This window comes from Abramis brama (genome assembly GCF_963993115.1).
Source record: "Abramis brama genome assembly, chromosome: 15".
NCBI lineage: Eukaryota > Metazoa > Chordata > Actinopteri > Cypriniformes > Leuciscidae > Abramis > Abramis brama.
In genome coordinates, this window is record NC_139977.1 from 1,985,609 (window position 1) to 2,013,394 (window position 27,786).

The window sequence follows — 27,786 nt, forward strand, 5'->3', positions numbered from 1 at the left end:
TCATGTGTAGAGCCCCTGCTGATACTGAGAGCAAAGTTTCATGTTGTGTCGAGCCTTCTTAGTGTTTTGATGCTATTATAAAAGTGCCCCATTCACAAGGCATTTAACCTAAAACGAAAATACGGTCAAACTTAAAAGTGGCGTTTCCATTCTAATTATGCTTTTAAACAAAAGTTTGCCTCGGGTAGATTAACAAAAAGAGCCTAGGTTGCGTTTTGGCGAGAGTTACGCTTTAACAAATAAAATTGAGTAGAAATAATTGGGGAAAAACATTCAAAAAAAAAAATATATATATATATTTATGATGCTGAGAAATGATGCTGCGACTCCATAACCTGCCAATAAACAAACAGTGCAGGACATTTTATCATCCAAATTAATTCTATTCATTATCTTTAGGAATAAAGTTGTGTGTTTTATGCAAGCCATCAGGCATTTCAATCTGTAAATATTACTGTGATATTTACTAAGCTACAGAATTAGCAGAGTGAGGCAGACGTGTAGATAAACAGACTGATGTGTGATGGACAGCATATGAAACGAAGCATATGAAAAACATCCGGTAACACTTTCTATGAAGCCCATGCTTATAAATAAGTATAAACGGGGCTATAATTCATTATAAGTAAGCATAACTATACTATACATATATTTATAAAGACTCATTAAGACCTATACTGCATTATAAGAACAGTTATAGTTACATTTATATTATTTTTATAATTCCTTATAAGTCATGCATTTGCTTTTTCAATGTGCATGCTCATAATCCATTATACACTGATTTATAAAATATAAAATAGACCCAGAGACACTTGTTTGCTGTACCAGTTAGTTATCAATTATGCCTTTAATGGCTAATGTTTGCATTAGAGGTCATGAATCTCCTCAGCCATATGCATGGTTTTGCTTATAGCAGTTTGGAATTATACTTTCAAAAATAGTGTTGCAGTGTTTTGATAGTATGTAAGATTAAAAATAGATTTTTTTTTTTTCAACTATTTGTATTAATGATTTCTGTTTTTTCCCCATTATTTTATTACAGGAATTATTGTTCTTTAGTTACATTTAACATTTAACTTAAAATGTATGAGAACATCAAGATTTCTTAACATTTTCTTTAGGAAAATTGCATCCTACACTTTAACTTTACTTAGGTTAGTAACTGTATTATTGCGAACTGAACCATACGACTGAATAATTAATACTTATAAATCAGTGTATAATGGATTATGAGCATGCACATTGAAAAAGCAAATGCATGACTAAAAATAACTGAAATGTAACTAATACTGTTCTTATAATGCAGTGTAGGTCTTAATGAGTCTTTATAAATATGTTTATAAAATAGTCATTTATAGTCTTCTAGTCTTCATTTCCTCCTCCACTCGCAGCAGTGGATTGCATCCGTTGCTCAAGCGCTGTGCGAGTGAACCTGCGGATCCCTGTAAGGACGATGATGATGATGATGATGATGATGATGATAAAAACAGTCCATGAAATGCCGATCGCGGTTCTTCTGAAGAGGTCTGTGGTTTCAGCAGGAGTGCAGTATTGTTTACAGAGTAGCCTCTTATTAGACAGCACTTTATTGGTTGAGTCGGTCCATTACACCCTGTAATAGGCTGTGATTTGCATCAGATGTTTGTGCTGCTTAAGTTCTGTATAAAAAAGACGAGAGCTTCAAGGTCTCATTTCTCTCATTTATTTGTTTCGGCTCCATCGTTATTCCAGCGGTTCTGGTTATTTATTCGTTCTTTGGAGGTTTAATATAACACAGAATGTTAGTGGAAGTGGTGTAGCTTAGATGAGCATCTGTGTTTCTCTGGCCATTCATTATCCTCTTGTGTTGTGAGTGTATTTCTGTCTGCTTTCATTTCCCTCTGCTTTCATGCACACATTAATATTTTATAAGCGCTCTTTTAAAGCTCTCCTGTTTCTGTTTGTGTCCACGGAAATATGTACAGCATCAAGATAAAAGATGATGAAAAATTCACTTTCGCAGGATGACAAATAACAGGCCTAGCTCAGTGCGGAGACACGATGTGTCATTTTGTGTCCAATGATTATTTTTGGTTTATTGCTATGTGGAAAGATGGATAGACGTGTAAGCGCACTGACGGCGACGTAAAAAAACGAGTCTTGATTTATAAAGCAAGGTAAACAATCACAAGCCATAGTTTCCGTCAGGGTTTCCCACCTGGGGTTCGACTTGATGAAAAGCGAATAATTATTAAATCATTAAAATATCGAATTAAAAAAATATTAAAATGAAAACAATCAAAATAAAACACTCAAACACTAAATAAAGATTAAATATGTGTTACTAAATTATTGAAGCATTAATGTAAAATCTAATTCAGATACATATTTTAGATCAAAGGGGTTCAGCTGACAAAAGAACTGGGAATCCCTGGTTTAAATGAATTGTTATTTTTAGGTAAACACAAAACTAATATTGTTTTGGTGTGTTTTTCCAATTATAGGCAATTTTTCCTTTTAGGAAATAAACACCCATGTACATAGTGTTAATTTCGTTAACGAAAACTATGATGAAAAAGTGTGTTCATTTATATGATAAATAGTCTATAATAAATCAGGTAACTAAATGAGATAAAATAAACCATGCATATGAGTCGACATTCTCTTGATTTGTGATTTATGCCAACAACAAAAAATTGGTAAAAAAAAAAAAAAACTAAAATGACAAAAATCGTTGCGATTATAATTTTGTGCAAAATAATCGTGATTATCAATGTAACCATTATGCACCATGACGAAAATGTGACTACGTTTTCATTGACTAAACAAAAACAGAACAAAGTTGACTAAATATGATAAAATCTAAAAAGTACATTTCACACAGGACTAAGATTAAATTACAAAAAATAGCTGATGAAATGACCACTACTCCTGTGAATTTACAACAGTGGACACATACATTAATACTGTCATTTCACTGGCAGAGGTTGTATATGACTGACATACAGTAATATACTGTATTCAATAGCATTGTGTGGTGGAAATTATATTTTTTACGTTCACTCAAAATGATCGACTTTCACAGCTAATATTTTACATGCACTGAATCTCACTTTTTGTGCATAATAAATTAAGAGATATTCACTTTGATTTGTCTTTGTTTTCATCACAGATCACGCCTCATATTTCATCTCATGCTCCTCTTCGACACTGTCGCCTTAAATGCTGTTTGTTCTTGTAAGGTTTTGTTGTAAATCATGCCCTTGGCTCAGCATTCAGCACACGAGTTAATGCGTAACATTATTTTCATCGGCATAAATTTATGGGGTTGAATTGAATATGAATATACTGTACGAGAGAAAATGCAAATCCTGTATATCAGGACCTGGAAATGGTGGCAATTTCTCGAGTTTAAATGCCCCTGCGGTGTGACAAATGAATGTTTTAAAGACTCTGAATTAATATGAGCTCACAAATACTGCATGCATGATAATTCTTTGCAAAAGGCTAATTATAATTTCATGTCTATAATCCACTTGCAGTACATAAATGCACCTGATATGGAAATATGAAGTCAAGCTGCAAAAGAAAGTATAAAGCAGTGTAAAGAGGCCAGCGGTGAGAAGCTCTTGTTTGAATCGAGTCTGTATTTAGAGGATAGATAGAATGAGATCAATAGAAGGACAGGAAAGTAGAGTGCTAGAGATGAGAGAATAAAGGTGAAGTGAGGAGAGAGAGAACTCCCCTGCATGTGTGTGTGATCTTTGGCGGCACATGAAAGCGCTCGAGTGACACAGACAGCGTTCAGAGATGCTTGTGTTGTGATCAAGACAGCATCTGAGACTCGCTGAACTTCGAGAGCAGCCGTCCTGAGGTGCCTCTCGCACACACACACACACACACACACACAAAACAAAAGATCTGCCAGTCTTCTCAGTTTACAAGCACCGCTTTGGTTTGGAGATTGTCATCCATAAAGCAGAGTTATTATCTTCATGCTCATTATTACTTCAAACGCTGAATCTTTTGGTGACCGGATCCCAGAATCTTTGAGGTGATGTAGTAATGAACGATGCTGTCGTCAGTATTCACAGGTGCAGAGATGTAATGTGTGCGTGGTCAGGATGAGCTTCTCTACTCAAGCCCATCACGACTGAGCTCAGCACTCAGACACAATAATCCTATAGCCGACTCGCATTTATTATTAAATGATGGAGGAATGTTGTCAGAGACCCTTTTAATGACGGAAGAATTATTTATTCATGAAATCCATTTGGTAATGAAAGTAAAGTCATTTGCAATGTTTTTATGGCTGAATTTAATTAGCATCAAAGCTCAATAAGAATAAAAGCGAAACACCATCAAAGTAACATCTTGAACTGTAGCATCGTGTGTGTGTGTGTGTGTGTGTGTGTGTGTGAGAGTGTGAGAGAGAGAGAGAGAGAGAGAGAGAGAGAGAGAGAGAGAGAGAGAGAGAGAGAGAGAGAGAGAGAGAGAGAGAGAGAGAGAGAGAGAGAGAGAGAGAGAGAGAGAGAGCTCAAAAATATACCACCCAGCCTTCAAAACTCACACAGCACATAGGAAAAACTGTTATCCCACTTTATATGTAAGATCTTTAACTATCATATATACTACAGTGGTATGGAAAAGTTTGGGCACCCCTGTAAATTTTCATGATTTTCCTTTATAAATCATTGGTTGTCTGGATAAGAAATTTCAGTTAAATATATCATATAGGAGACAAACACAGTGATATTTGAGAAGTGAAATAAAGTTTATATGATTTATGGAAAGTGTGCAAGAATTATTTAAACTAAATTAGGCATGTGCATATATTTAGGCACCACAAAAGAATAATTAACTCAATATTTTGTGCATCCTCCTTTTGCCTAAATAACAGCCTCTAAACGCTTTCTATAGCTTCCAATTAGAGTCTGGATTCTGGCGGAAGGTATTTTGGACCATTCTTCTTTACAAAACATCTCCAGTTCAGTCAGGTTTGATGGTTTCCGAGCATGGACAGCCCGCTTTAAATCACACCACACATTTTCAATAATATTCAGGTCTGGGGCCTGAGATGGCCATTCCAGAACGTTGTACTTGTTCCTCTGCATGAATGCCTTAGTAGAATTTGAGCAGTGTTTAGGGTCGTTGTCTTGTTGAAAGATCCAGCCCCGGCGCAACTTCAACTTTGTCACTGATTCCTGGACATTGTTCTCCAGAATCTGCTGATATTGAGTGGAATCCATGCGACCCTCAACTTTAACAAGATTCCCAGTCCCTGCACTGGCCCCACAGCCCCACAGCATGATGGAACCGCCACCAAATTTTACTGTAGGTAGCAAGTGTTTTTCTTGGAATGCTGTGTTCTTTTTCCGCCATGCATAACGCCCCTTGTTTTGCCCAAATAACTCTATTTTAGTTTTATCAGTCCACAGCACCTTATTCCAAAATGAAGCTGGCTTATCCAAATGTGCTTTAGCATACCTCAAGCGACACCGTTTGTGGCGTGTGCAGAGAAAAGGCTTTTTCCGCATTACTCGTCCATACAGCATCTTCTTGTGTAAAGTGCGCTGAATAGTTGAACGATGCACAGTGACACCATCTGCAGCAAGATGATGTTGTAGGTCTTTGGAGCTGGTCTGTGGGTTGACTGTGACTGTTCTCACCATCCTGCGCCTCTGCTTATCTGAGATTTTTCTTGGTCTGCCACTTCGGGCCTTAACTAGAACTGTGCCTCTGGTCTTCCAATTCCTCACAATGTTCCTCACAGTTGAAACTGAGAGCTTAAATCTCTGAGACAGCTTTTTGTATCCTTCCCCTAAACCATGATGTTGAACAATCTTTGTTTTCAGGTCATCTGAGAGTTGTTTTGAGGCTCCCATGTTGCCACTGTTCAGAGAAGATGCAAAGAGGAGAAATACTTACAATTGGCCTCCTTAAATACCCTTTCTCATGATTGGATTCACCTGTGTATGGAGGTCAAGGGTCACTGAGGTTACCAAACCAATTTTGAGTTCTAATAATTAGTGCTAAAGGTATTGAAATCAATCAAATGACAAGGGTGCACATGCCTAATTTATTTTAAATAATTCTTGCACACTTTCCATAAATCATATAAACTTTATTTCACTTCTCAAATATCACTGTGTTTGTCTCCTATATGATATATTTAACTGAAATTTCTTATCCAGACAACCAATGATTTATAAAGGAAAATCATGAAAAATTACAGGGGTGCCCAAACCCTTCCATACCACTGTAACATTCAGTGGCAGCTGGTGGGTTTTACAGTAGAGAAGGCACACTAGTAGCAGTCTGGCGATCTTTCATAGTCATGTTCAGTTTAGTTTTCCTCTTCACTGTTTTGCCTGAGTTCTCATTCATTCATTAGTTGTCATGGTTCCTGATTAGTTCACACCTGTTCCTTGTTCCATTAATGATCCTTCTTTGTGTATTTAAGCCCTCAGTTTTTCTCAGTTCATTGTCTCACGTTAATGTTTATGGTGGTTGTGGTTTTCTCTGAGTATTTATTAAAGTTTATTTCTATTGATAATCGTCATCCTGTGCCACGCATCATTCTCATCTGTTTGGCTTACCTATAAAGCTCACTGTGACAGAACGCGAGACCCTCAAAACGAGTAACAAAAAACAATAGCAAAAGGGTAAATATGGATATACCTGCTGTTCGTCTGCTTCTACTTGAGCAGGGAGATCACTCCCTCGAGGATCTCACAAGGGACTTGATCTGGCGTGCCTCACCCTCTATCTATGCTATACTATCCCCCAGTTTCAAGGCTTAGGCTTAAGTCTAAGATATGTTTATAAAAGCTATTTAAATGCCCTAATTGAACTAAGGCCTAATCCTGGCTTAATCTAAGCCCTGTCTGTGGAATCGGGTCTATGTCTCTGCTGGTTAAACTGAGTTACAAGTCTTCTCAGTCATCTCTGGTTAAGCCCAGTTAAAAGTCTTCTCGGTCATCATTGGTTAAGCCCAGTTCCAAGTCTTCTCAGTCATCACTGGTTAAGCCCAGTTACAAGTCTTCTCAGTCATCTCTGGTTCAGCCCAGTTAAAAGTCTTCTCGGTCATCATTGGTTAAGCCCAGTTACAAGTCTTCTCAGTCATCTCTGGTTAAGCCCAGTTAAAAGTCTTCTCTGTCATCATTGGTTAAGCCCAGTTACAAGTCTTCTCAGTCATCTCTGGTTAAGCCCAGTTAAAAGTCTTCTCTGTCATCACTGGTTAAGCCCAGTTACAAGTCTTCTCAGTCATCTCTGGTTCAGCCCAGTTAAAAGTCTTCTCGGTCATCATTGGTTAAGCCCAGTTACAAGTCTTCTCAGTCATCTCTGGTTAAGCCCAGTTAAAAGTCTTCTCTGTCATCACTGGTTAAGCCCAGTTCCAAGTCTTCTCAGTCATCACTGGTTAAGCCCAGTTACAAGTCTTCTCAGTCATCTCTGGTTCAGCCCAGTTACAAGTCTTCTCAGTCATCATTGGTTAAGCCCAGTTACAAGTCTTCTCAGTCATCTCTGGTTCAGCCCAGTTAAAAGTCTTCTCGGTCATCACTGGTTAAGCCCAGTTCCAAGTCTTCTCAGTCATCTCTGGTTAAGCCCAGTTAAAAGTCTTCTCTGTCATCACTGGTTAAGCCCAGTTCCAAGTCTTCTCAGTCATCACTGGTTAAGCCCAGTTACAAGTCTTCTCAGTCATCTCTGGTTCAGCCCAGTTACAAGTCTTCTCAGTCATCATTGGTTAAGCCCAGTTACAAGTCTTCTCAGTCATCTCTGGTTCAGCCCAGTTAAAAGTCTTCTCGGTCATCACTGGTTAAGCCCAGTTCCAAGTCTTCTCAGTCATCATTGGTGAAGCCCAGTTACAAGTCTTCTCACTCATCTCTGGTTAAGCCCAGTTACAAGTCTTCTCAGTCATCTCTGGTTAAGCCCAGTTCAAAGTCTTCTCAGTCATCATTGGTCAAGCCCAGTTAAAAGTCTTCTCAGTCATACTGGTTAAGCCCAGTTACAAGTCTTCTCAGTCATCTCTGGTTAAGCCCAGTTCCAAGTCTTCTCAGTCATACTGGTTAAGCCCAGTTACAAGTCTTCTCAGTCATACTGGTCAAGCCCAGTTAAAAGTCTTCTCAGTCATACTGGTTAAGCCCAGTTCCAAGTCTTCTCAGTCATACTGGTTAAGCCCAGTTCCAAGTCTTCTCAGTCATCATTGGTTAAGCCCAGTTCCAAGTCTTCTCAGTCATACTGGTTAAGCCCAGTTCCAGGTCTTCTCAGTCATACTGGTCAAGCCCAGTTAAAAGTCTTCTTGGTCATCACTGGTTAAGCTCAGTTACAAGTCTCCTCAGTCATACTGGTTAAGCCCAGTTACAAGTCTTCTCAGTCATCTCTGGTTAAGCCCTTTTCCAAGTTATATTCATCCAGCCCAAGTCATCTTCGTCTCCACTGGTTCAGCCCATCACTGTTGGCTCTGCCTAGCTCCAAGACTTCTTCGCTGCAGATGGTCCTGCCCAACCTCCCGCTCCCTCCTCCTCTGCCAAAAGATATCCAGTTCCCATGCCTCAATTCCACTGTCTACTTTTAGCCCCTCGGCTCCTCCAGTGGTTCCGAACAGCTGCATGGATCCGCCTGGGGATTCCCAGTCATCAGATCCGCCTTGGCTGGTAGATCCCTGAACTCCACCTCCACCTGGGCTCAACGCTCCTCCATGGTCTGTCATCCCTCGGGCTCCTGACACTGGACCCTCTCATGAGGACTCACTTTTTTCTTTTCTTTTTTTGCTTTACGGCTTAAATGGCTTATTTTGATCACTTTTAGATGGACAATTTAAAATAAAACAACACATATAAGCAAGACAATATAAATATAATTTCATTCACATCACTTGAAGCAAAAGATCCATCCTTCTGTCCTTTTAAATGTCCGTGTTAAAAGAGCACTTTCGGCCATTTGATTGCTGTAGTCTATGATGTCCAGCTTAGGCGTGGGGTCTTCCTTCATTATTAATTAACATCATTAATTTGTAGCTGCTGTTCAAATGCCAGGAAAAATGGTCAGAGATGAGACAAACTTATGTATATTTGTGAAATGAGTCAAATATTGGTACATGTGCCATCAAGACCTTGATCTGACCCTGAGAAATTACTTTCATTGTTGTAACTTAATATAGGTTTATTCAGCAATATTACATCATATTTTGGCTTGAATAAACAAATTAATTTAGATGCCACCACATGAAACACATTTTTAGGTTACTTGACCAAAGAAACCATATTTAAAAGAAAAAGTTCTGAAATAGAAGACAAGACATGCCAACTTTCCCTTTCCCTCCTTTGGTCATTTTCGAAAGAAAACATTTCTGCTGAAAAAACAAACACTCAATAAATCCAAGTATTGGACTTTATAACTCGGCACAGTATTAGCTGCACCACAGGGAAGCCTTTATGGGTTTTAGGAATGCCTTCAGCCAAAGCTCTGTCAATGAAAAATGTTATTGGTCGACTGTAGGAACAAACACTTCAAAGTTACTTTTGAGATTTATGTTATTGCCCTGTAGGTGCTTGTTGATTTTGTTAGAGGCACTTTTTCTTTGCTGTGTATATGTGTGTGTGTTAACTAGGGATGTGCCCGAAGCCAAATACCTTATTCAGAAAGGCACGGATAATGGCTTTACAATATATATGAATTCTACCGAATAATAGGAAAAATATTCGGCAGACACAGTCACTCTTCCTCTTTGCTGGATTGCAGCTGAGCCAGGGGTTCATAGCACAATATTTTACATAATCCTCTAAAATCACTACGCAATAATGAGTGTGTGAAGTGAACGAGTGTAAACTCTATGAATGAAGGATTTTTTTCAGAGTGATCACAAATCAAATATTGCATTGCCATCTCTGTGCGTCTCTCAGAAGTCAGAGCCTGCCAGAGTAATATTAATTAAAATACCACACCATACACATTTACGACTATATGTCTATTTAAATTGACTCTGCTGCACACCCCTAGTGTTAACCCTGCTTAACAATCCAGCATGAATCCCGTGTTGGTCCAGGCTGGTTTATGCTGGTTAGAGCTGGTATAGTTGCTGGTCTAGCTGCATAGTCAACCTGAGCTGGTCCACCAGCGCTCCTCCTTCCCATGCCGGGGACAAGCAAACCAGCATCCCATAACGGACCAGCCATGCTGGATTTTTTAGCAGGGAAGAGATAGGAAATAGAGGGATTACACAGTACATGCACTGGATCATCTAACTCTGTGTTGTTGTTTTCTTCAGCTAATGGCAGTGAGCTTCACATCGGTAGTGTGCGTTATGAAGACACTGGGGCTTATACATGCATCGCTAGAAACGAGGTTGGCGTGGATGAAGACATCTCATCTCTGTTTGTGGAAGATTCGGCGCGTAAGACACGTGAGTGATGATATAGAACCTGTTTCAGCAAAGATTGTAATGATTATGTAATGAGCTATGCACTAAAAAAAGGTAATATTTAACTTAAATATCCATTTCAGTCATGAAACTCTAAAGGGTTAATCGGTCCTTTACATGCAATCTGCAAGCAATCACATCATTACTGCATGGCACAAGCTGATTGGTCTCTGCTGATCCCACAGCCAATGAGATTGCTTTCTCAACATTTAAATAGTCTGGTCCAGTGTTTGCTGTAGGCTAGTTCCTCTGAACCCCTCCTCCTCCCCCAGCTCCACCTGCCTAGATCTACTATGGGATTGTCTCACGGCTTACAAGGTTGAGCGTGTCTGTGTATCTGTTAGCCGTAGCAAGTCCAAACTTGCTCTGCATCAGCAGCAATAATAATTAGCAGCAGGGTAGCAGATCTAGTCCGCCATCTAGATCTAGTTGAACTGGTTTTATTCAAGTAAAAAAAAAAAAAAAAAAAGATTAACACCCAGCCATCTACCTATATCAATTTATACCAACAAAACTATTTTTATGGGTTTAAAGGGATAGTTCACTCAAAAATGATAACTCTGTCATCATTTACTCACTCTCAAGTTGTTCAAAACCTGAATGAGTTTCTTTCTTCTGTTGAACACAAAGAAGATATTTTGAAGAAAGTTGGTAACCAGTCGACGGTAGCCTTTGACTTCCATAGTATTTTTTATTTCTTTTTTCTACAATGGAAGTTACTGGCTACCGTCAACTGGTTACCAACATTCTTCAAAATATATTTTGTTCAAGAGAAGAAAAAAACTTGAGTCAAGTGAAGTCACCTTCAAATTTTTCATTTTGGGGTGAACTATCCCTTTAAATCAGGCAGAAAAAGCTCTTTATAGTAACATTTGCAGGTTACCACTTTTTTACAGTGTGATTATAGTCACGTGATGATCTATACTGTATTTGGGAGAATCGTGTTGTTGGCTAAGATGCAGTGGTAAACTCTTGCACACTATCGTACGGGTTGCTGGTTCAGTCATTACTGGGAGGGATTTACAAGTCGGCTCACATGTAATGAAGTCAGCAATGCGGGAAGGACAGTTTGTCATTAATAAGGTTTTAATGGTCATACAGCAATAAACATCTTCAGATGTGAACAACCCTGTGGTGTCTTTGCCCATAAGCCAATTCCTGTTTCGAAAATTATAGACATTTTCTGGACTGTTAAATTTACAGTGTTCAATTACAGTGAAATGAAGGTCTATAGATCTGAGTATGTCAGTAAATGGGGGGGGGGGTTATTTTCCGTCCACATTTGGCCTTAGTTGAGTAAAAGAGGTGTAAATCATGGATCAGTACCTTCCTCCCATGCCTTATTTCTTAATTATATTAATACTTGTCAGTAATATGCAGTAAGACATGGAAGACTTGCATCAGCATGATAAAACTAGAAGGAATAAAAGTAGTGTGTTGTCCATGAGCTCCTCAGGACCATTATCAAAGTTTTATAATAAAATGTTCATCCCATATTTTCTGTAACACAGTGTCTTTGTTGAATATAAAGGGCCTCATAAAAGACCCATACGAAGAGGACAAAGGCTGGTTATTTTTGCATTCAACTCGTCTCTAATAAGACCTTTGAATAAGTCTTTTGAATAACCCTCGTGTTTGGGAGCTGAGAGACCTCAAGGCCAATTTAATATCTCAAAAAATAGACTTAAAATTGAACGAGCAGGTTGATATTTCATGAGGTTATGAAAATAAAGTATACAATTTCACTTTGATAGCATGCCTGATATCAGCTGTTCCCAATGGAAATTGACGTAGTGAGTATAGTAAATTTGAGTAAATCTCTGAGACGCATAAAAACATCAACAGAAGCAATGCAGAATATTCCTCTACTGTTGCTGTACACTGCTGACAGCTGTTTGTTGTATTTTTCAGTATTTCTGCTGATTTCTAGAATGGATACCAGACACGTTTCTGAAAAGTGCATGTCCAGTGCGTGAGACAAGGCTTTAGTAATATCTTCAGTGAGCTCAGAGGGACATGCTAAAGGAATCTCAGAGAAAAAGCACAGGGTAAACCTGAAATAAAGGTCATCTAATCCAGCAGCCCATTTCCACCTTCAGGGCCTTTATTACTAGATCTTTAAGTAGTCCAGGGGATCCTCTTAATGTGCAATCACTACAGACAGTCCCGCTCCTCACGTGTCCAGTGTGTTTCTCTGCTGTCCACTAACTCTGCTCTGTGTTTCCTCGTGCTGTCCATCTAGTGGCCAACATTCTCTGGAGGGAGGAAGGTAAATAAATGTCTGATTATCTGTCTGATTAATGCCCATTTTATGAAAAATAAAATACATATTGTTTGTATTTTGTAATACACAGATTTTTTTTGAGAGACTGTGTATGGACTGAATAAGTTCTTACTGAAATGAATAAATCCTGGCATATCTGAAACATGTATTAATGTGCCAGTCGTAACAGCACAAAGTTAAGCTACCCAGACAGCACATAGTGTGCGTACAGTACATGCGTACCGGATGTGGGCCAGATCTGGATCTGGGCCAAACATGTGTTGCTGTTTGGGTAATGAACTATTACTTGGTGAAACACTAGTTTAATGTCATTACTATGGGTGTAACAATATATCGTGTCACAATATATCGCAATACAAAAATGCAACAATTTGTATTGAGGATAGTTCACCCAAAATAAAAATTACTGTGCTTAAAAAAATCAAGTTTTCAGAGTTTTAGTGTCAGTACTGCATTAAACTACTATATATAATGTTGAATTTAATGTATAATAATGCAGTGGAGGAATATTTTAGTGGGTCCTGATAATGCCAAATGTCTGATGTTACCAGTAAATAGTGTCCTACATTATTTTAAATATATCTAGTCAGTGACAGAGATCAAGCATATTCATCTACAATAATTCAGTATTTTCAGCTTCAGAATCATGAATATTGTTATTCTGGCGTCTCTATTGTTCTGTGCTTTGGGTTTCAGCACCAAGTCCAAGACTATTCATTTACACACACAATGTAAAACCAAATTTAGCATTTTAATCAACATGACAGTTTTTGTTAACCTTTTATCACGTCTTGGTGTATCGCAATACTATTGTATCGTGAGTTCAGTATCGTGACATGTATCGAATCGTGACATGAGGGAATCGTTACACCCCTAGTCATTACCATGAAGCGATAAGCTACTCATGATCACTTAACCAATCTTACCACGGTAAAGGGCATTTTACTCTCTCTGTCTGTGTCGTACCTGGCCATAGTGCAGAGAAGAAACACAAATGAGAGCAATTTGAGAATTGTGCTTGCCTTCTCATGAGAAAAAGACCCCAATAATCTTTCCGTACGTGTCAAACTGTGTAAGTCAGAGATTTCATGATTTCAGTATGAACTCATTCCTCAGATAATTCTCCTAATAACCTGAGCATCTATCCACAAATTTTTTTATTTTATGTCAACAATTGACTCATTTGTATGGAAGCTTGTTTTCGCCAAAGAATAAAAAATAAAAAAGGTAATTGTGACTTTTTATCTCACAATTCTGACTTTTTTCTGACCCTGAATAACCTAAGATTCAGTTTACCCAGAGTCTAGAATGACCCAGGGTTAACTCCTTCAAGTGTGGAAAGCCCTAGTGTGTCACGTTCATCCAGTCTGTGTGACATTCGGCTGATCTCCAGCTCTAGCCATTAGGATACTGAGAATTCAGTCTTCAGTTCACACAGAACAAAAATTTAAATAGCCTAAAATGTACGTGATGGACGTCTTTAAGCGTCTCGCGGTGCTCAAGTTAAAATAACTTATAAGTTCTATAGACCTTGCAGGGTTTTTTAGGGCTGTCGATTTAGCACGCTTATTTAATTAGTTTAGTCATGGAAAAAAAGTAATGCGCTACAATTATTAACGCATTTAACGCATCCGCCCCAGACCTTTCACACAGCTGATCGATGACGAACATGACAACAACTCACTGCGTGATAAAGCCTATAGAATACAGTTAGAACGACCCTAAAATTCAAGATATCAGGGCAAAAATGCCTCCGTATGAGTTTTTGTCTCATATTTATATCATGATTTAGTTGAGCAAAAATCATCGCCTTTTTTGACTTGGTTAGTTCGCCCAAGAATGAAAATGAACAATTTACCCACTGTTGGTTTTACCCACGATGACGTTTGGTAAAAGACAAATTGAAATTCAATATATTATTAGGGAAAATCCCGGCCGTTGGTTTGTGTTCATATTAATAAATTTAACATAGCAGTTCATTCCGACTCACCCAGGAAAAGCAAATAAGTTGTAAGAAATATAGATAAATAAAAATGAGAAATGAAAGATTAGAGATTTAAGATTAACTTAGGCCTACCTTTAAAATTCACTCTGTCGTTGCCCGAATGCTTCGTCTGTCTGTCTGTTTCGCGCTTGAATTCTGTTGACTGTTATGCCACGCTTCGATCTGATTGGCGGTTGGCAACCAATGTTAGGATTGTCTAGGCAACCAGTGGAGAAATTTAAGCTGACCAAAAATCAACATTGATTCAATGTTTGTCTTTTCAACACTGACAAACATTGAATTATCAACATTGATTCAATATTATTTTAACATTGAATTTTCAACATTGTTCCAATATTATTTTAGCATTGATTTTTTCAGAAAATTAGCATTTTTGACCGCGAGGAGCACAAGTGTGACTATTTTTTACAGGACCATTTAACCTTTTCAAATTATGTCCATAATTTTGTGTGTGTGTGTGTTCACACAGCAAGTGCCAAAACCTTTACCAAGTTTCGTACCGCAGAGCTGCCAACACTCACGCATTCACCGTGAGACTCACGCGATTAAGACTTTTCACACGCTCTCACGCCACACATCCATTTTCTCACGCACAGAAAAATCACGAAGCAAAGAGGACACGGAGACCGACAGACTAGACAGAGCAGGTTACTTATGATATAAAAAAAATCTCAGCTCTCAGATTCTGTCAATTTTATTACGAAATTCAAACAATAAATACCGTTCTGGCGCTTGTAAATGTGACGTGACAGATCGCTAGCGGCACGTGACCCGATCATCTCTACTAGCGAACAGTAAATAAACACGAACACTGTTGAAAGATACAGTACAACTTATCGAAATGTATATTCCTCATACATAATATCGACCAATCAGTGTTTTTCAACCGCGGAAATGGTCAATAAAACAGCTGGAGAACAATTATGTCATAACATTTACCTCAGGAAAGCCATTTAATGACCATAATATGGGCTAGCAGTTGGCTATTTTGCTAAATATGTGTACTATATTACATATTTATTATATTTTTACTTTAAATATTTTATTTTATTTTACTTTTATTAAAGTTGTTATTATAATAAAAAAAATGCATTATATTTAATTTGAGTTAGTCTATTTTTAACCTTAAATAATACTACCAGCTGATAGGGCTCTCTGTGTGTTTACAGCATTAGGTGAGATAGTTTTTTTCTTGAGAAAAATGAACGCCTATCTTGTGTACCTAATATTTATCCAAATGAGTCAATATTAAATCAAATCACAAGAATTGAATTTAATTGAAATCATGAAATTTGTGTCGAGCAATAATAAAAAAAACGTAGCTTACCAGAAATTGTACAGTGTAAACATTGTAACGTTGTCACTAAACCTAATAAAATTCAGTTTAGTTACTAAAATGTTTTGACAATCACAATACACTTATGACAATAACCAACCAATCTCACTCCAAGCTAAACTCAAAAGTTGGCAGTACCATTCCAATGAAGTAAAAAATTCCCAAAAAGCAAAACGTAATATTTTTCTATCAGAAATGACGGAAGAGCACCCGAGGGTTAAGACTGCGTTCTGCTCATCATCATCGGCACCACAGCCATCAGGATGACCGCTAACACTGATCAGTCGTAGCTTACCTGCCACCGTGTGTGTTCACACACGACATGACGGCTCTGTGTGCATCACTCCTCTGACGTGAACACACTCATTAGCAGCTGGTGTTCTCTGCCTGGTGACAGACCTGTTGCAGGAGGTTTTAATAATCTCTGCTGTCTAAGCGTGTGACAGCCAGATTGTTAGGAACGGTTTTCTCAGCCCTGTTTGGTGTTGTTTTCTCTCAGAAGACGAGTAATGGCGTGTGTGATCGATGCACCTGTGTGTTGTTGCAGGGCTCAGTGTGGGGAACATGTTCTACGTCTTCTCCAGCGAAGGGATCATTATACTGCAGCCTGGCAACTGTGAGATTCGCAGACGCATCACGCGGACAGAGAGGATTCTGGGTAGTGATGTGAGTCCTGGCCCAGCCCCAAAACAACAGGAAAAAATAAGAAAATGTATTTTGATAAACGCCCGGTTAAAGGAGTAGTTCAGTTTAGAATTAAAATTTCCTGATAATTTACTCTTCCCCACCTCATCCAAGATGTTCATGTCTGTCTTTTTTTCAGTCAAAAAGAAATGAAGGTGTTTGAGGAAAACATTTCATTCAGACAATTTTAACCATTTGTGGTTAAAAAGTATTTTGTTATAAAATGGCCGCTGGGCGTTTGACTCAATCTTTGCACGTTGGCTTTGTAAACACATGGAAGAAACGTCACGCGTGACCTTTCAACCTGATTACATAATGTGTGGCGCATCACAGCTAGTGCAAGACCAGCATTTGTGGTTAAAAGTATATAAATGTTTATTTTGTTATAAATGTCCGCTGGTTTGTCTAGATAAGACTCTTATTCCTCGGCTGGATCGTGTCGAGACTTTGAAGCTGCACTGAAACTCACATCTGGACCTTCGACCCGTTGGACCCCATTGAAGACACTATATGGAGAAACATCCTGGAGTGTTTTCCTCAAAAACCTTCTTTTCTTTTCCACTGAAGAAAGAAAGACATGAACATGTGTGAATATCACAGGAAATTATCAGGAAATCTTTAATCTGAAGTGAACTACTCCTTTAATGACTAAGATTGTTTGCACTAGGACAGTATTTTCACAATTCTCCATTTCCAACATTCTTATTTCTATAATGCAAACATGTATATTGTCCCTGCAGGACGAGCTGTGTCCCAGAAGCGCGGGCGTCTCTCCACACGAGTGTGTCTGGGCGTCCGCGGTCAGCGTGAGGGAGAAGTACGTGTACGTGACCCAGCCGCTTCACAACAGACTTCTGCTGATCGACACACAGGCGCAGAGAGTCGTGCAGGTGAGGATGCGTGTTTCCTCAGTCCTTCGTGTCTCTCAACCCAGACAGAAAGATAGTGTCGGCCCAGATCCGGCCCACATCTAGTACGTGTGGATCTCTGCCGACACGATGTTGCTGTCTGGGAGACAACAACTCACTGCATGATAAAGCCTATAGAATACAATTATAATGACCCTAAAATTCTAAATATCAGGGCAGAAATGCCCCTGTATTAGTGATGGGAAGTTCGGATCATTTTACTGACTCGTTCGATCACGTTCATCAAAATGAACAAATCTTTATTCGAGTCATTTCGTTCATTTAAGTGGCTTTAAATCTTATGCTTTTAACAGCCAAATTCCCTGAAAACATTCATCTACGCAATCTTGATCATATCCTGAATTAAGAAATCATTATAATGCTGCCAAAGATAATTTACAGGGAACATATTAATTACCTAACAATATTAACTTACCTTCCGAGTCTTTGGTTCATTTGTCATGTGACGCGCAATGAACGAATCGTTCACGAATGACCCAACACTACACTGTGTGAGTTTTTGTCTCATATTTATATCATGATATAGTTGAGCAATTTATATCATAGCTGTGCTGTTTTTGTCCTGAATAGCATGAGTGCAAATGTGAAATTGATTTTAGCTGACATACAGTAAAAACTGTCAAGCCTATGTGAATCAATTCGATAAGAAAGGTTTGAGTTCATATGGAGATGTCTGACTTGAATCCATGATTGCAGACTAGTCGTGACGGTATCAAATTTTCATATCACGATAATCGATTACGTTTTTATCACAGTATTGAATTAAGTTACAAAACTTTAGTGTTGTCCTTGTAACAAGTTTAAGAACTTTTTAGTTCTTATAACAAAAAGAACTCTTAAGTTTAAATTACAAAGAAATGTTTAAAGTAAACATGTTTCAAACAGATTAAAGTGGAAAAAAGCACTATAAAGAACAATAATAAAGAATCAGAAGATTTTTAATCTATCTAGGGCATGATTTAGTCCTCATTAAAATGTTTATTAAGTATAAATGTTTGAAAATAAATAGCCTGTTAAGTTTTTAAAGGGACAGTTCACACTACAAAATACACTTCTGTCCTGATTTCTTCAAGGGGAGGGTCTATGGGCGGGTAAATGTGTGGGCCTTTTCAGATCTTTCTATAGTAATGGACAAAATAAGCTCACACAATTTACATATAAATGCGAAAGAAAAACATATGGAGAGCATCAGTTTCAGTTTCTGCTCTGACAGACACAAGACCAGACAAACGCTGTGAGTGTGTGTTAGAAATCAGGAACGCTGAGAGAACATTGTGCTTTACGTTTTCTCTTCAAACCAAACTTGGGTCTCCAGCCGATAAAGTATAAATGATGGATGGAATGAACATCACTCCTATGTGCTTAGAGCCCCTGTTTACATCTGGTATTAAAATGCTTCTGACCTAATACGTAAACATTATGGAAAGAGCTCGAGCCAGACGGGGTTTAAACTTTATCGGCTGGAGACCCAAGTTTGGTTTGAAGAGAAAACGTAAAGCACAATGTTCTCTCACCGTTCCTGATCTCTAACACACACTTGCAGCGTTCAGCTGGTCTTGTGTCTGTCAGAGCAGAAACTGAAGCTGATGCTCTCCGTATGTTTTTCTTTCGCATTCTCATTTAAATTGCGTGAGCTTATTTCGTCCCCACACATTTACCCGCCCATAGACCCTCCTCTGAACAAATCAGGACAGAAGTGGTTGAAAGTGGACAAATGACGGATTAAAACACCAGGTGTAAACGGGAATGTGTCTCCCTCGTCTACTTGTGATCCAATCGACCAAAACACATCTTTACACCAGCTGTAAACAGGGCCGTGGAGAGATTTGGTTCTGCTTCAGCTTCATTTGGAGCTTACATTTATTCTGAAAGTGTTGGTACTAAAACCACATCCTTTATTAGGTCACTTGCCAAACTAAGTTAGCCTGGCAAGCCAGACCTACATCAAGATGTTAGGTCTGGAAACTCACCATAGACGCGGTTTAATCCGAGGGGCGGGATAAACGGCTGTCTTTCAAATTCCCTCTGCACGCAATAGGACAGCGCTTCAACCAACCAGAGCGTTTTCCCAACAGCGGAGCTTAGTTGATAGATTCAACTTTTGCCATATGTGGCCGGCAAAACGACGAACACATCTTCCTTTTTTTAAGAATGACTTAAGTGCCGTTCTTTGCTCTTTTCTCAAAGAAAAACTTAACTCCAAGTCCTCCAGAGTCGCGGCCAAAGCCGATTCGAAAGACCGTTGTTCTCCAGCAGCCGTCATTCTTTGTTTTCAAGTGGCAGCCGTCGCAACTCTGTCGTCATATGTTAAGCCCGCCCCCGCCTACTCTATACACGACGTGATTGGCCTGACCCAATTTAGGTTTTTGCAGCTAGAAGATCTATTGAGAGTTGCTAGACCCCCCTGGCTGCGAAATACATTTTGCTGCCGCTAGGGTGCGTCTAGATTTCTAGGCTAAAACTAAGTTGCTTTACTCATCGCAGTTGCTCTTGACAAGCGAGTGAATGAATGTCCCTCTCTCTCTCTGTTGGAATGACAGGCTGTGGAAACAAACGCCATGCCCGTCAAACTCTTCTACGACAAATCTCACGATCAGCTGTGGGTCTTGAGCTGGGGAGACCTGCTGAAGTCCCGCGCTACGCTACAGGTGAGTTTCGAGTTACGAGTCGTGTTTCACCCTGTTAAGAGATCTTAAAGACTCTAAAGCAAGTTAAAAAGCTCACACATTCGTCACGCCATGATGTTTTTTAGCCTGAGAGTTCAATCAGTGGGGTTTGAGAGGCTGTTTATCTGCTAACAGCCTGTATTTTTGAACACAGTCTGTATTTTTGAACGTTAGGTGTAAATGTGTGGCAGTCTTTGTTTGACATACATTTCTGCACTGATTGCAGCTTGTTTAATTGCATGTGTGCAAGCTCATTAATTTCAGTTCCCTGCCAGGTAGACCTCCTGACTAGAACTGTGTGCAAATGAGACGCTTTCTACATTATGTGTAAAATTTCTGCCTGGTTCCCACTTTATTCTCTGCCAGGTTTGATCATCACTGTCCTTATGTCAAAGCACACGTCTGAGAAACACACAGCCTCAAAGACAGAGCAAATGAAAGGCTTTTTATTTCACAAACAATTTGTATTTCCAGCCCCCATACACATGAATAATTCACGTTTTATTAAATAGTGGGAAAGTCCTCAGGTGTATTTGCTTGTTCAGCATGCCCACAGAGCGCCAGCCACGCAGAATAATGAAGGCGTTTGCTATGAATCACTCAGAAATGCTAAAGAGCACTTTTAACGGGAAGCTGTATAATCGGCTGCAGGGGATATGGATTCACACCACAAATAAATGGCTTGATAATATTCAACTCATTTTGAATGCGTGCAATTGACCCGGGCATGGGCAATTTGTCGGGCCCGGAGGCAGTGCTCAGCTTGAGAGGTGAAATATCAAACCCATTTTTTTTTAAATGGCTCAATATTCTTAGTCAAACATCTGAACCTGCTTGTCAGCTCATTAGATTAAACAAATTAGGGCTGAGGAGAGTGAGGGGAAATACAGCCGCATGTGTGCGCTTGGCTCTGATCCTGCTCTCATCACACTGATGCACAAACCAACAACTCATAGTTTGCATTCATAATCAGCAGCACTGGCCACTTATTAACAAGCCAAAAACTGTTTTTTTTTTTCTTTTCTAGAGGCATAGTTTCCAAGCGGTTTCAGAATAATCCTTGTGAACTAAGCTGCTAAATATCCTATGACATATTATAAATACAAATATGGTGTGATGAATGGCTTGGTTGTATACCCTTGTGAAATTAAAGTGTGCTTAATTGTATTGAATGTGCACTCATTGTGTACTTTAAATCCTAAAAGTAGTTTTGAAGAACTGTACTTGCAGATATTGTCAGGGTTGGGGTGAAGGGATGAGGCGAGGACTCAATTTGACAGAGATTAAGGGCTTTTAATTAGTAAAGAATAAAACAAAAACTATCCTGAGGGGGGAAAACAAGTCAGGCGACTTGAATAATTTTGAGACTACAAAAGTCATTAAATGTTGCATTTTCAGTTGACTTTGGGGAAACCACTTGAAACATTTGTTGTGTTGAGCTATTTTTGTCAATTACTTTTGTTTGATTTGTTCATTGCAAACTACTAAAAGTCTGTAAATTTTGTCAGTAAACCTGATTTGCAATGGGGGTTGAATAATTACAACTGTATGCATGCTAATAAGCAACTAGTTCAAAGTGAGAATTGGACCCTAAACTAAAGTGTTACCATTGTTCTAATAGATTAATTAATTTGGCAAACAATATGACTGAATACTGACTAGAGGAGTAGCTATGTTTTAAATTAATCTGTTTCCGTATTATACATGATAATTACCTGGGAGTTGGGAAAACACCATAAGCATGATTAAACACTCATCTAGGACAGTTTTGCACCACTATTTAGAGTAAATTCATATAATGTCTTGTCATTATATAATAAAATATCAAAGCAAGTATCATTCATTGCACAGACTGAAAGCACGCTGTTTTCATAGATTATTTCATTAGTTATATTACAACAGAATACGTTATTTATTCTTTTAAGATCTTTGCTTATCCGGTCAGATTTAAGACACTCTACACGATTGTAATATTACTTTCTCTTGTTTCCACTTTTGAGGTGATCACTTCTGCGAGCGCGGTGGAGCAGCGTCAGATCGTTCACACTCCGTTTGAAAGAGTGGAGGATTTCTACATTCCTCCCACCAACCTCATTATCACCCACGTAAGGTAGGAAACGATCGTCACTGCTCAGCGTGCATGACCTCTGTCAGATTTTCAACATAATTCTTCCAAAATTTGGAAGTGAGTAAATGATGGTTGTAATTAACAGGGCAGCACTTAATAAATCACCAGAAAGATCATTAACCTGTCTTTGACAATTGTCATCTTAGGTTTGGCTTTGTCTACTTAAAATGGGAGCCTGCGGTGCATAAAATTGACCTTGAGACCCTCCGTCTCGTCAAGACCATCAGTCTGAAGAACTACAGCTGTATTCCAGCCAGCATGGCCTACACTCACTTAAGCGGCTACTATTTTATCGAGTGCCAAGTCGAGAACAGTTCATCTCCGAGCTCGCAGCTTCTCATTGACAGCGTAAGCGACACAGTCATCGGACCCAATCCCAACATCAACGGCCGGCCGTTCGTCTCTCCGGACGGGCGTTTCGTCGTCTCCGTAGATAAACGACGTGGCAAACTCCAAGTCCAGACCATCTCCTTCAGCGGTGAGCTGCAGATAAGCCATGAAGTGGATGTCTCGATTCCACTCGCAGACTTGGAGTTTCAGCCTTCCTTCACAGAGGCCAACCAGTACGTGGTCGTGACCTCTTCGGCTCAGGGCTCGGAGCTGGTTTTCTCGGACCTGGCGACGGGAAGAGAAAAAGCCCTTCAGAATGTCAAGGATCCGATTCCAGCCACCAGCTGGCCTTGGGGAGACGCCAATAGGGTGGTGGTCTCCAGCGGGGTGTTTGGACGCTACTTGGTCACGTCATCGACCGAGTCCCTGTTCGTTCTGGACGGCAAACAGAGCAGCCCTCACTGTGAGGTGTCCGACATCAAGAGAGGGAACACAGTGGTGTGGGTGGGTGAGGTATGAGTGGTGTACCGCGGGCCGGTTCTGCAGAGGATTGCGTCGGCCGACTGGGCCAAAGCTCGGGAAAACCTTTAAGGGATGCCAATGGACTTGACCCTAGTAGTGAGTTAAACGAACACGGGTTTCTGTATAAGTACACACACATGCACACATATTCAACAAACCTTATAGAACAACGGAACGAATGAAAACACCCTTCAGTGCAACAGTGAGCTAATTTAATGAGAGATGTACATTTTTTGCACTTCCTTGTTAGCAGAAATAGTGTTAAGAAGCAGAGAGGTTAGGTGATGAACTATGCACAATGCTTTTTAAAGTTTTTCAGTGTTTTCCTTTTTTCATTGTGTTCACTTGTGATATACAGTCACTGCAGGAAATGTGTCCATCAGTGTCACGTCTGTTTATGTCAATGTAGAAGATTGTGTTGTTTGCATCGTCCCAGTGTTTCTGGCTTCACTTTTCAACAGCTTATTGTCTGTTAGTTTTTTAGTATTATTAGTACAACACTTAATAATAAACATGTCAGAGTAACATTTAGCATTTCCCTCTTTGTAAGCCATCTAAAGCATGTGTTGAATCATTTTAATCTCATTGGTGCAACATCATCCCGTGACACATGACGGCGTACCGTGGAAGCTATAAAGGATACCTGAAACAAACAGCGACAGCTTCTGATTGGCTGAAGTCACTCACAGGCATGTGGGAAGTATGGCAAGGCAGCACAGAGTCTCATTCCCTTTTCAAGGAACCAGAGTTACAGTCATAACTGAGACTTTCCCTTTCGAGGGAACTCAAGGCTTCGTCAGATTGTTGACGTTATGGGAACGTTAAAACCCACTGCAGTCCAAATCCAGGCTGTACCCAGACAGCAACATAGTGTCAGCCCAGATCCGGGCCACATCTGGTACATGTGGATTCAACACGTACCAGATGTGGGCCGGATCTGGGCCGACACAATGTTGCTGTTTGGGTAGAATCTGATGAAGGGAAACTACTGACAATAAAGCCTTAAAGGCCGGCATACTCCTAGTAGAACAGGCCCTTATGACTAGAGACGAAGTAAGGTGTAGGGAACTTTTTCCTTCTTCAAAGCAGACCAGGAGACGTTGGGATCGCGTTCAAACAGGAGTTCTTCTTTATTGAGCGTGGCTGCAGTCCAACAATCTAAAGTACATAACTTTTCATGGTGTCTTATAGGCAATTCAGTGGGCTGTCCTTAAAGGTGCTAACCTTACACACAGCCTTAGGGATGAAGACAATAGAGGCAATTACCCCCAACTGAGATAATGGTACCCCCCAAATTGTATAAACAACACATGGTCACGAGAACTAAGACTTTGTAACATTCACACATAGTTCAACTCTTAGTAGGAAGATCAAAGACTAACAAAACCCCTTCTAAGGAAACTGTTAAATCTAATCAGTAAATGGATGCCCTCATGTTCACCTTGAATGCCCAATACAGTATAGTTCACCTTAGTTTTTTATGTGATGTTATGTACAGAAGTAGGATCAGCAGATCTAAAACATATTCTTAAATTTGTAATCCTACAAAGGTCAAGCACATCGTAAGCTATAGAGCCATAGTAATAGCCTCAACAATCCACTTGCTTATTCTTCATGAACCCTGTCTGGGTGAACCAGAGCATACCAGCTGCTGGTCAGTCTTACGCCACTGGGCAGAGCGGTGGACGTAACACTCGAGTGCCCTAACTGGGCAAACCAAGTTAAGTTTCTCTTGGTCCACGAACTGAAATGGAGGAAGATAAAAGGCATGTAAAACAACTGAGCATGCTATGTTAGTCTGAACTTTATACTTGTAAACCGGTCTAGGGTTGACCTTGATGGGAGCAAACTCTAGGCAAGAGGAGTCAACAGAGATCTCCTACCCTTTTAAGAGAGGAAATAGTGAGCAAGAAAGATGTCTTGAAAGCAAGGAACTTCTCTGAAACAGATTCAATGGGCTCGAAGGGTGCCAGGGACAACCCCTCAAAAATCACGGGCAAATCCCAGGCAAATCCCAGGCTCGAACTTTCGCTTGAATATCAGGCCTTAAAGGGTTAGTTCACCCAAAAATGAAAATTATGTCATTAATGACTCACCCTCATGTCACTCCAAACCCGTAAGACCTCCGTTTCTCTTCTGAAGACATCTAAAGATATTTTAGATTTATTCCGAGAGCTTTCTGTCCCTCCATTGTAAGTCAATGGACGTGACACGCTGCCAAGATGGCGACGGCCCACTTTGGGCTTCAAAAATGCTCTTCAGAAACCAACAGGTGACGTCACGGACACTACGTCCATTTTTTTTTAACAGTCTATGCTCCTGAGGGGCAAACAAGTCCACTTCTGCCTGGCCAAACTTCCTCCAAATCAACTCCAAAAACACAAGGACAAAGTAACACAGAGCACTTACTGAAGACACAGAAGCTGACGCTGTTTGTTTCGGATGGCCTTTATAGCTTCTGCATTATTAAGTAGGGATTGCGAGATATATACTTGCAATTCTGAGGAAAAAAGTCAGCTCAATATTGACATTTTCTCGCAATTGCGAGTTTAGATTACAAAAAAAAAAAAAAAAAAGAGTCAGAATTGTAATATAAAAAGATAATTAGGACTTTATTCTGTGGCTGAAACAAGCTTCCATATAATTCTGTCCGAACACAAGCCACCCATAGTCCAGAGCAATCTTTAGTTACGTTAAAGTATTCCTACATTCATATATTACATTCAAACACACAGTTGCAGAATAGAATGGAGAGTAACAATGAAAGTAAAGTATATTTTTGTTGAATAGAGTTAGGCTATAAGTTCCACTGTGTTATTTGTAATAAAAAAACAGCATTTCGTCTGGCTCAAGATTTTTGGAAGTCAACAGAAAACATGCTGCACATTCAACACATGAAGCAAATTAGAGCACTGTTGCACTGAACACACATCATCACTACTGAGACGACCACAGGCGCAGCTTTAAATCACCCTGTTCGAGACAAAATAGCTAAATTGGCAATTCGGTGTGCTTTCAGGCTCAGACAGATATGCATGACTACACTATTACTTTAGAAAGCCAGATGGTTAGACCTCAACGAGCATCACATTGGACACAGATATGATCAATTTAAGGCCCAAACAAACCTAATTAAACTCAGTGGGCTAACAATCATTTAATAAACGTGCTCCTCGTATATTAACTTTCGAGTGATTGGAGTTTGTGTCCTTCACAAACCAGAGTCACAGACATTGCAATGCTCTTGTAAGAGAATAGTTAGAGCAGTGTGAACATTGTGTGTCCAATTTATGAGGGAAATGGCTTGAACAAAATATGAGTTTGTCCCAAGAGAAATGATCAACATTAAAAGTGGTGAACGTAAAATGTGTTTTGTTCAAGACTAAACTAGCTGCACATGTTTTATATAATAATACAGTATGTCCTGCACATTGAATATGCCATTCTTTTAATATCTGCATTGTGTGTGCGTGTGTGTGTGTGTGTGTGCGTGTGTGCGTGCGTGCGCATGCGTGTGTGTGTGTGTGTTTGTTCACGGTTCTTTTTAGCACTGAAATTCCAGCCTGACTTTTGCCAACGAGGCAGAAATGAAGCATCTTGTGCCTCATTGAGTCACATTTAAGTCCTCCTCCATTTGTCTTCATTACACTCTATTGTCCCTAGACTGTTTCAGCCTGTTCTTGTCCTCATCATGTACATTTGTTTCCTCAGTGTGTTATAGACCTCTTCACGGCCTCAACATGTTTATGTGTGTCATGAAAACCTTTAGTAAGAGCTGAGGCTCATGAAATGTGTTGCCAATCAGTAGGTCAATTACCAAAGGCTTTAATATTTGTTTGGTTATAATATTTTTCATTTTGATTTTTTATGTATCAGATATTCAGTTATATAATCCATGAGTATATTCTGATAATTAAGTGCATTTTTTAAATTAAATGGCATTTCCTTATAAAGTTGAGCTGTCACGAGCATCAGATAATAAGAATGAAACTGTTTATGTGGTGTATTTGCTCTGGCTTTTATTGCTTGATTCTGTGTATGTGTAAGATTTGTTTCTCCCAAAGTACATTTTGTATTGCGAATAAAACCCGGTCCTTAAGTGTGTATGATAGCACCACTTGTTCTTCAGTTTGACTCACATATAGACATTAAATTCACACTATTACACCAAACGCTCTCTCAACATTTACATTTCAGTCACGACAAAATGCCAAGGGCCTAAACTCAATGACGAGAAATGATTTATTTTCATGTACTGTACGTATTTCTTTATTTAAATAACCTTTAACAGTCTTTTAGCTGTCTTTGTGCTGGTTAATCTATATCTCTATGCAACACAGTTTTCAGCATTAAGGCAATAACTGTTGAAATGTTGACGTTTTGCAAACCAGTAATTGCTACTATTGTTTTCTGATGATTTGATTGATTGATTTCTGTCTCTGTATGTCGTGTAACTGACCACACCAGCAAAGTTCTCGTCTCGTTCTCAGCTTGTCTCGT

General features: G+C 39.4%; 1 protein-coding gene across 1 annotated transcript in view; it reads left to right on the plus strand.

Moving 5' to 3' along the window:
- The window catches only part of fstl4 (follistatin-like 4), a 225,109-nt gene extending 199,265 nt beyond the window's left edge, over nucleotides 1-25,844 (plus strand). The window contains exons 10-16 of the mRNA XM_084137849.1: nucleotides 10,250-10,384; nucleotides 12,645-12,671; nucleotides 16,575-16,693; nucleotides 17,452-17,601; nucleotides 20,181-20,288; nucleotides 22,307-22,416; nucleotides 22,581-25,844. Coding sequence (XP_083993975.1) covers nucleotides 10,250-10,384; nucleotides 12,645-12,671; nucleotides 16,575-16,693; nucleotides 17,452-17,601; nucleotides 20,181-20,288; nucleotides 22,307-22,416; nucleotides 22,581-23,283 — 1,352 coding nt within the window. The 3' untranslated portion in view covers nucleotides 23,284-25,844. The remainder of the gene's footprint in view (nucleotides 1-10,249; nucleotides 10,385-12,644; nucleotides 12,672-16,574; nucleotides 16,694-17,451; nucleotides 17,602-20,180; nucleotides 20,289-22,306; nucleotides 22,417-22,580) is intronic.
- The last annotated feature ends 1,942 nt before the right edge of the window (nucleotides 25,845-27,786 follow it).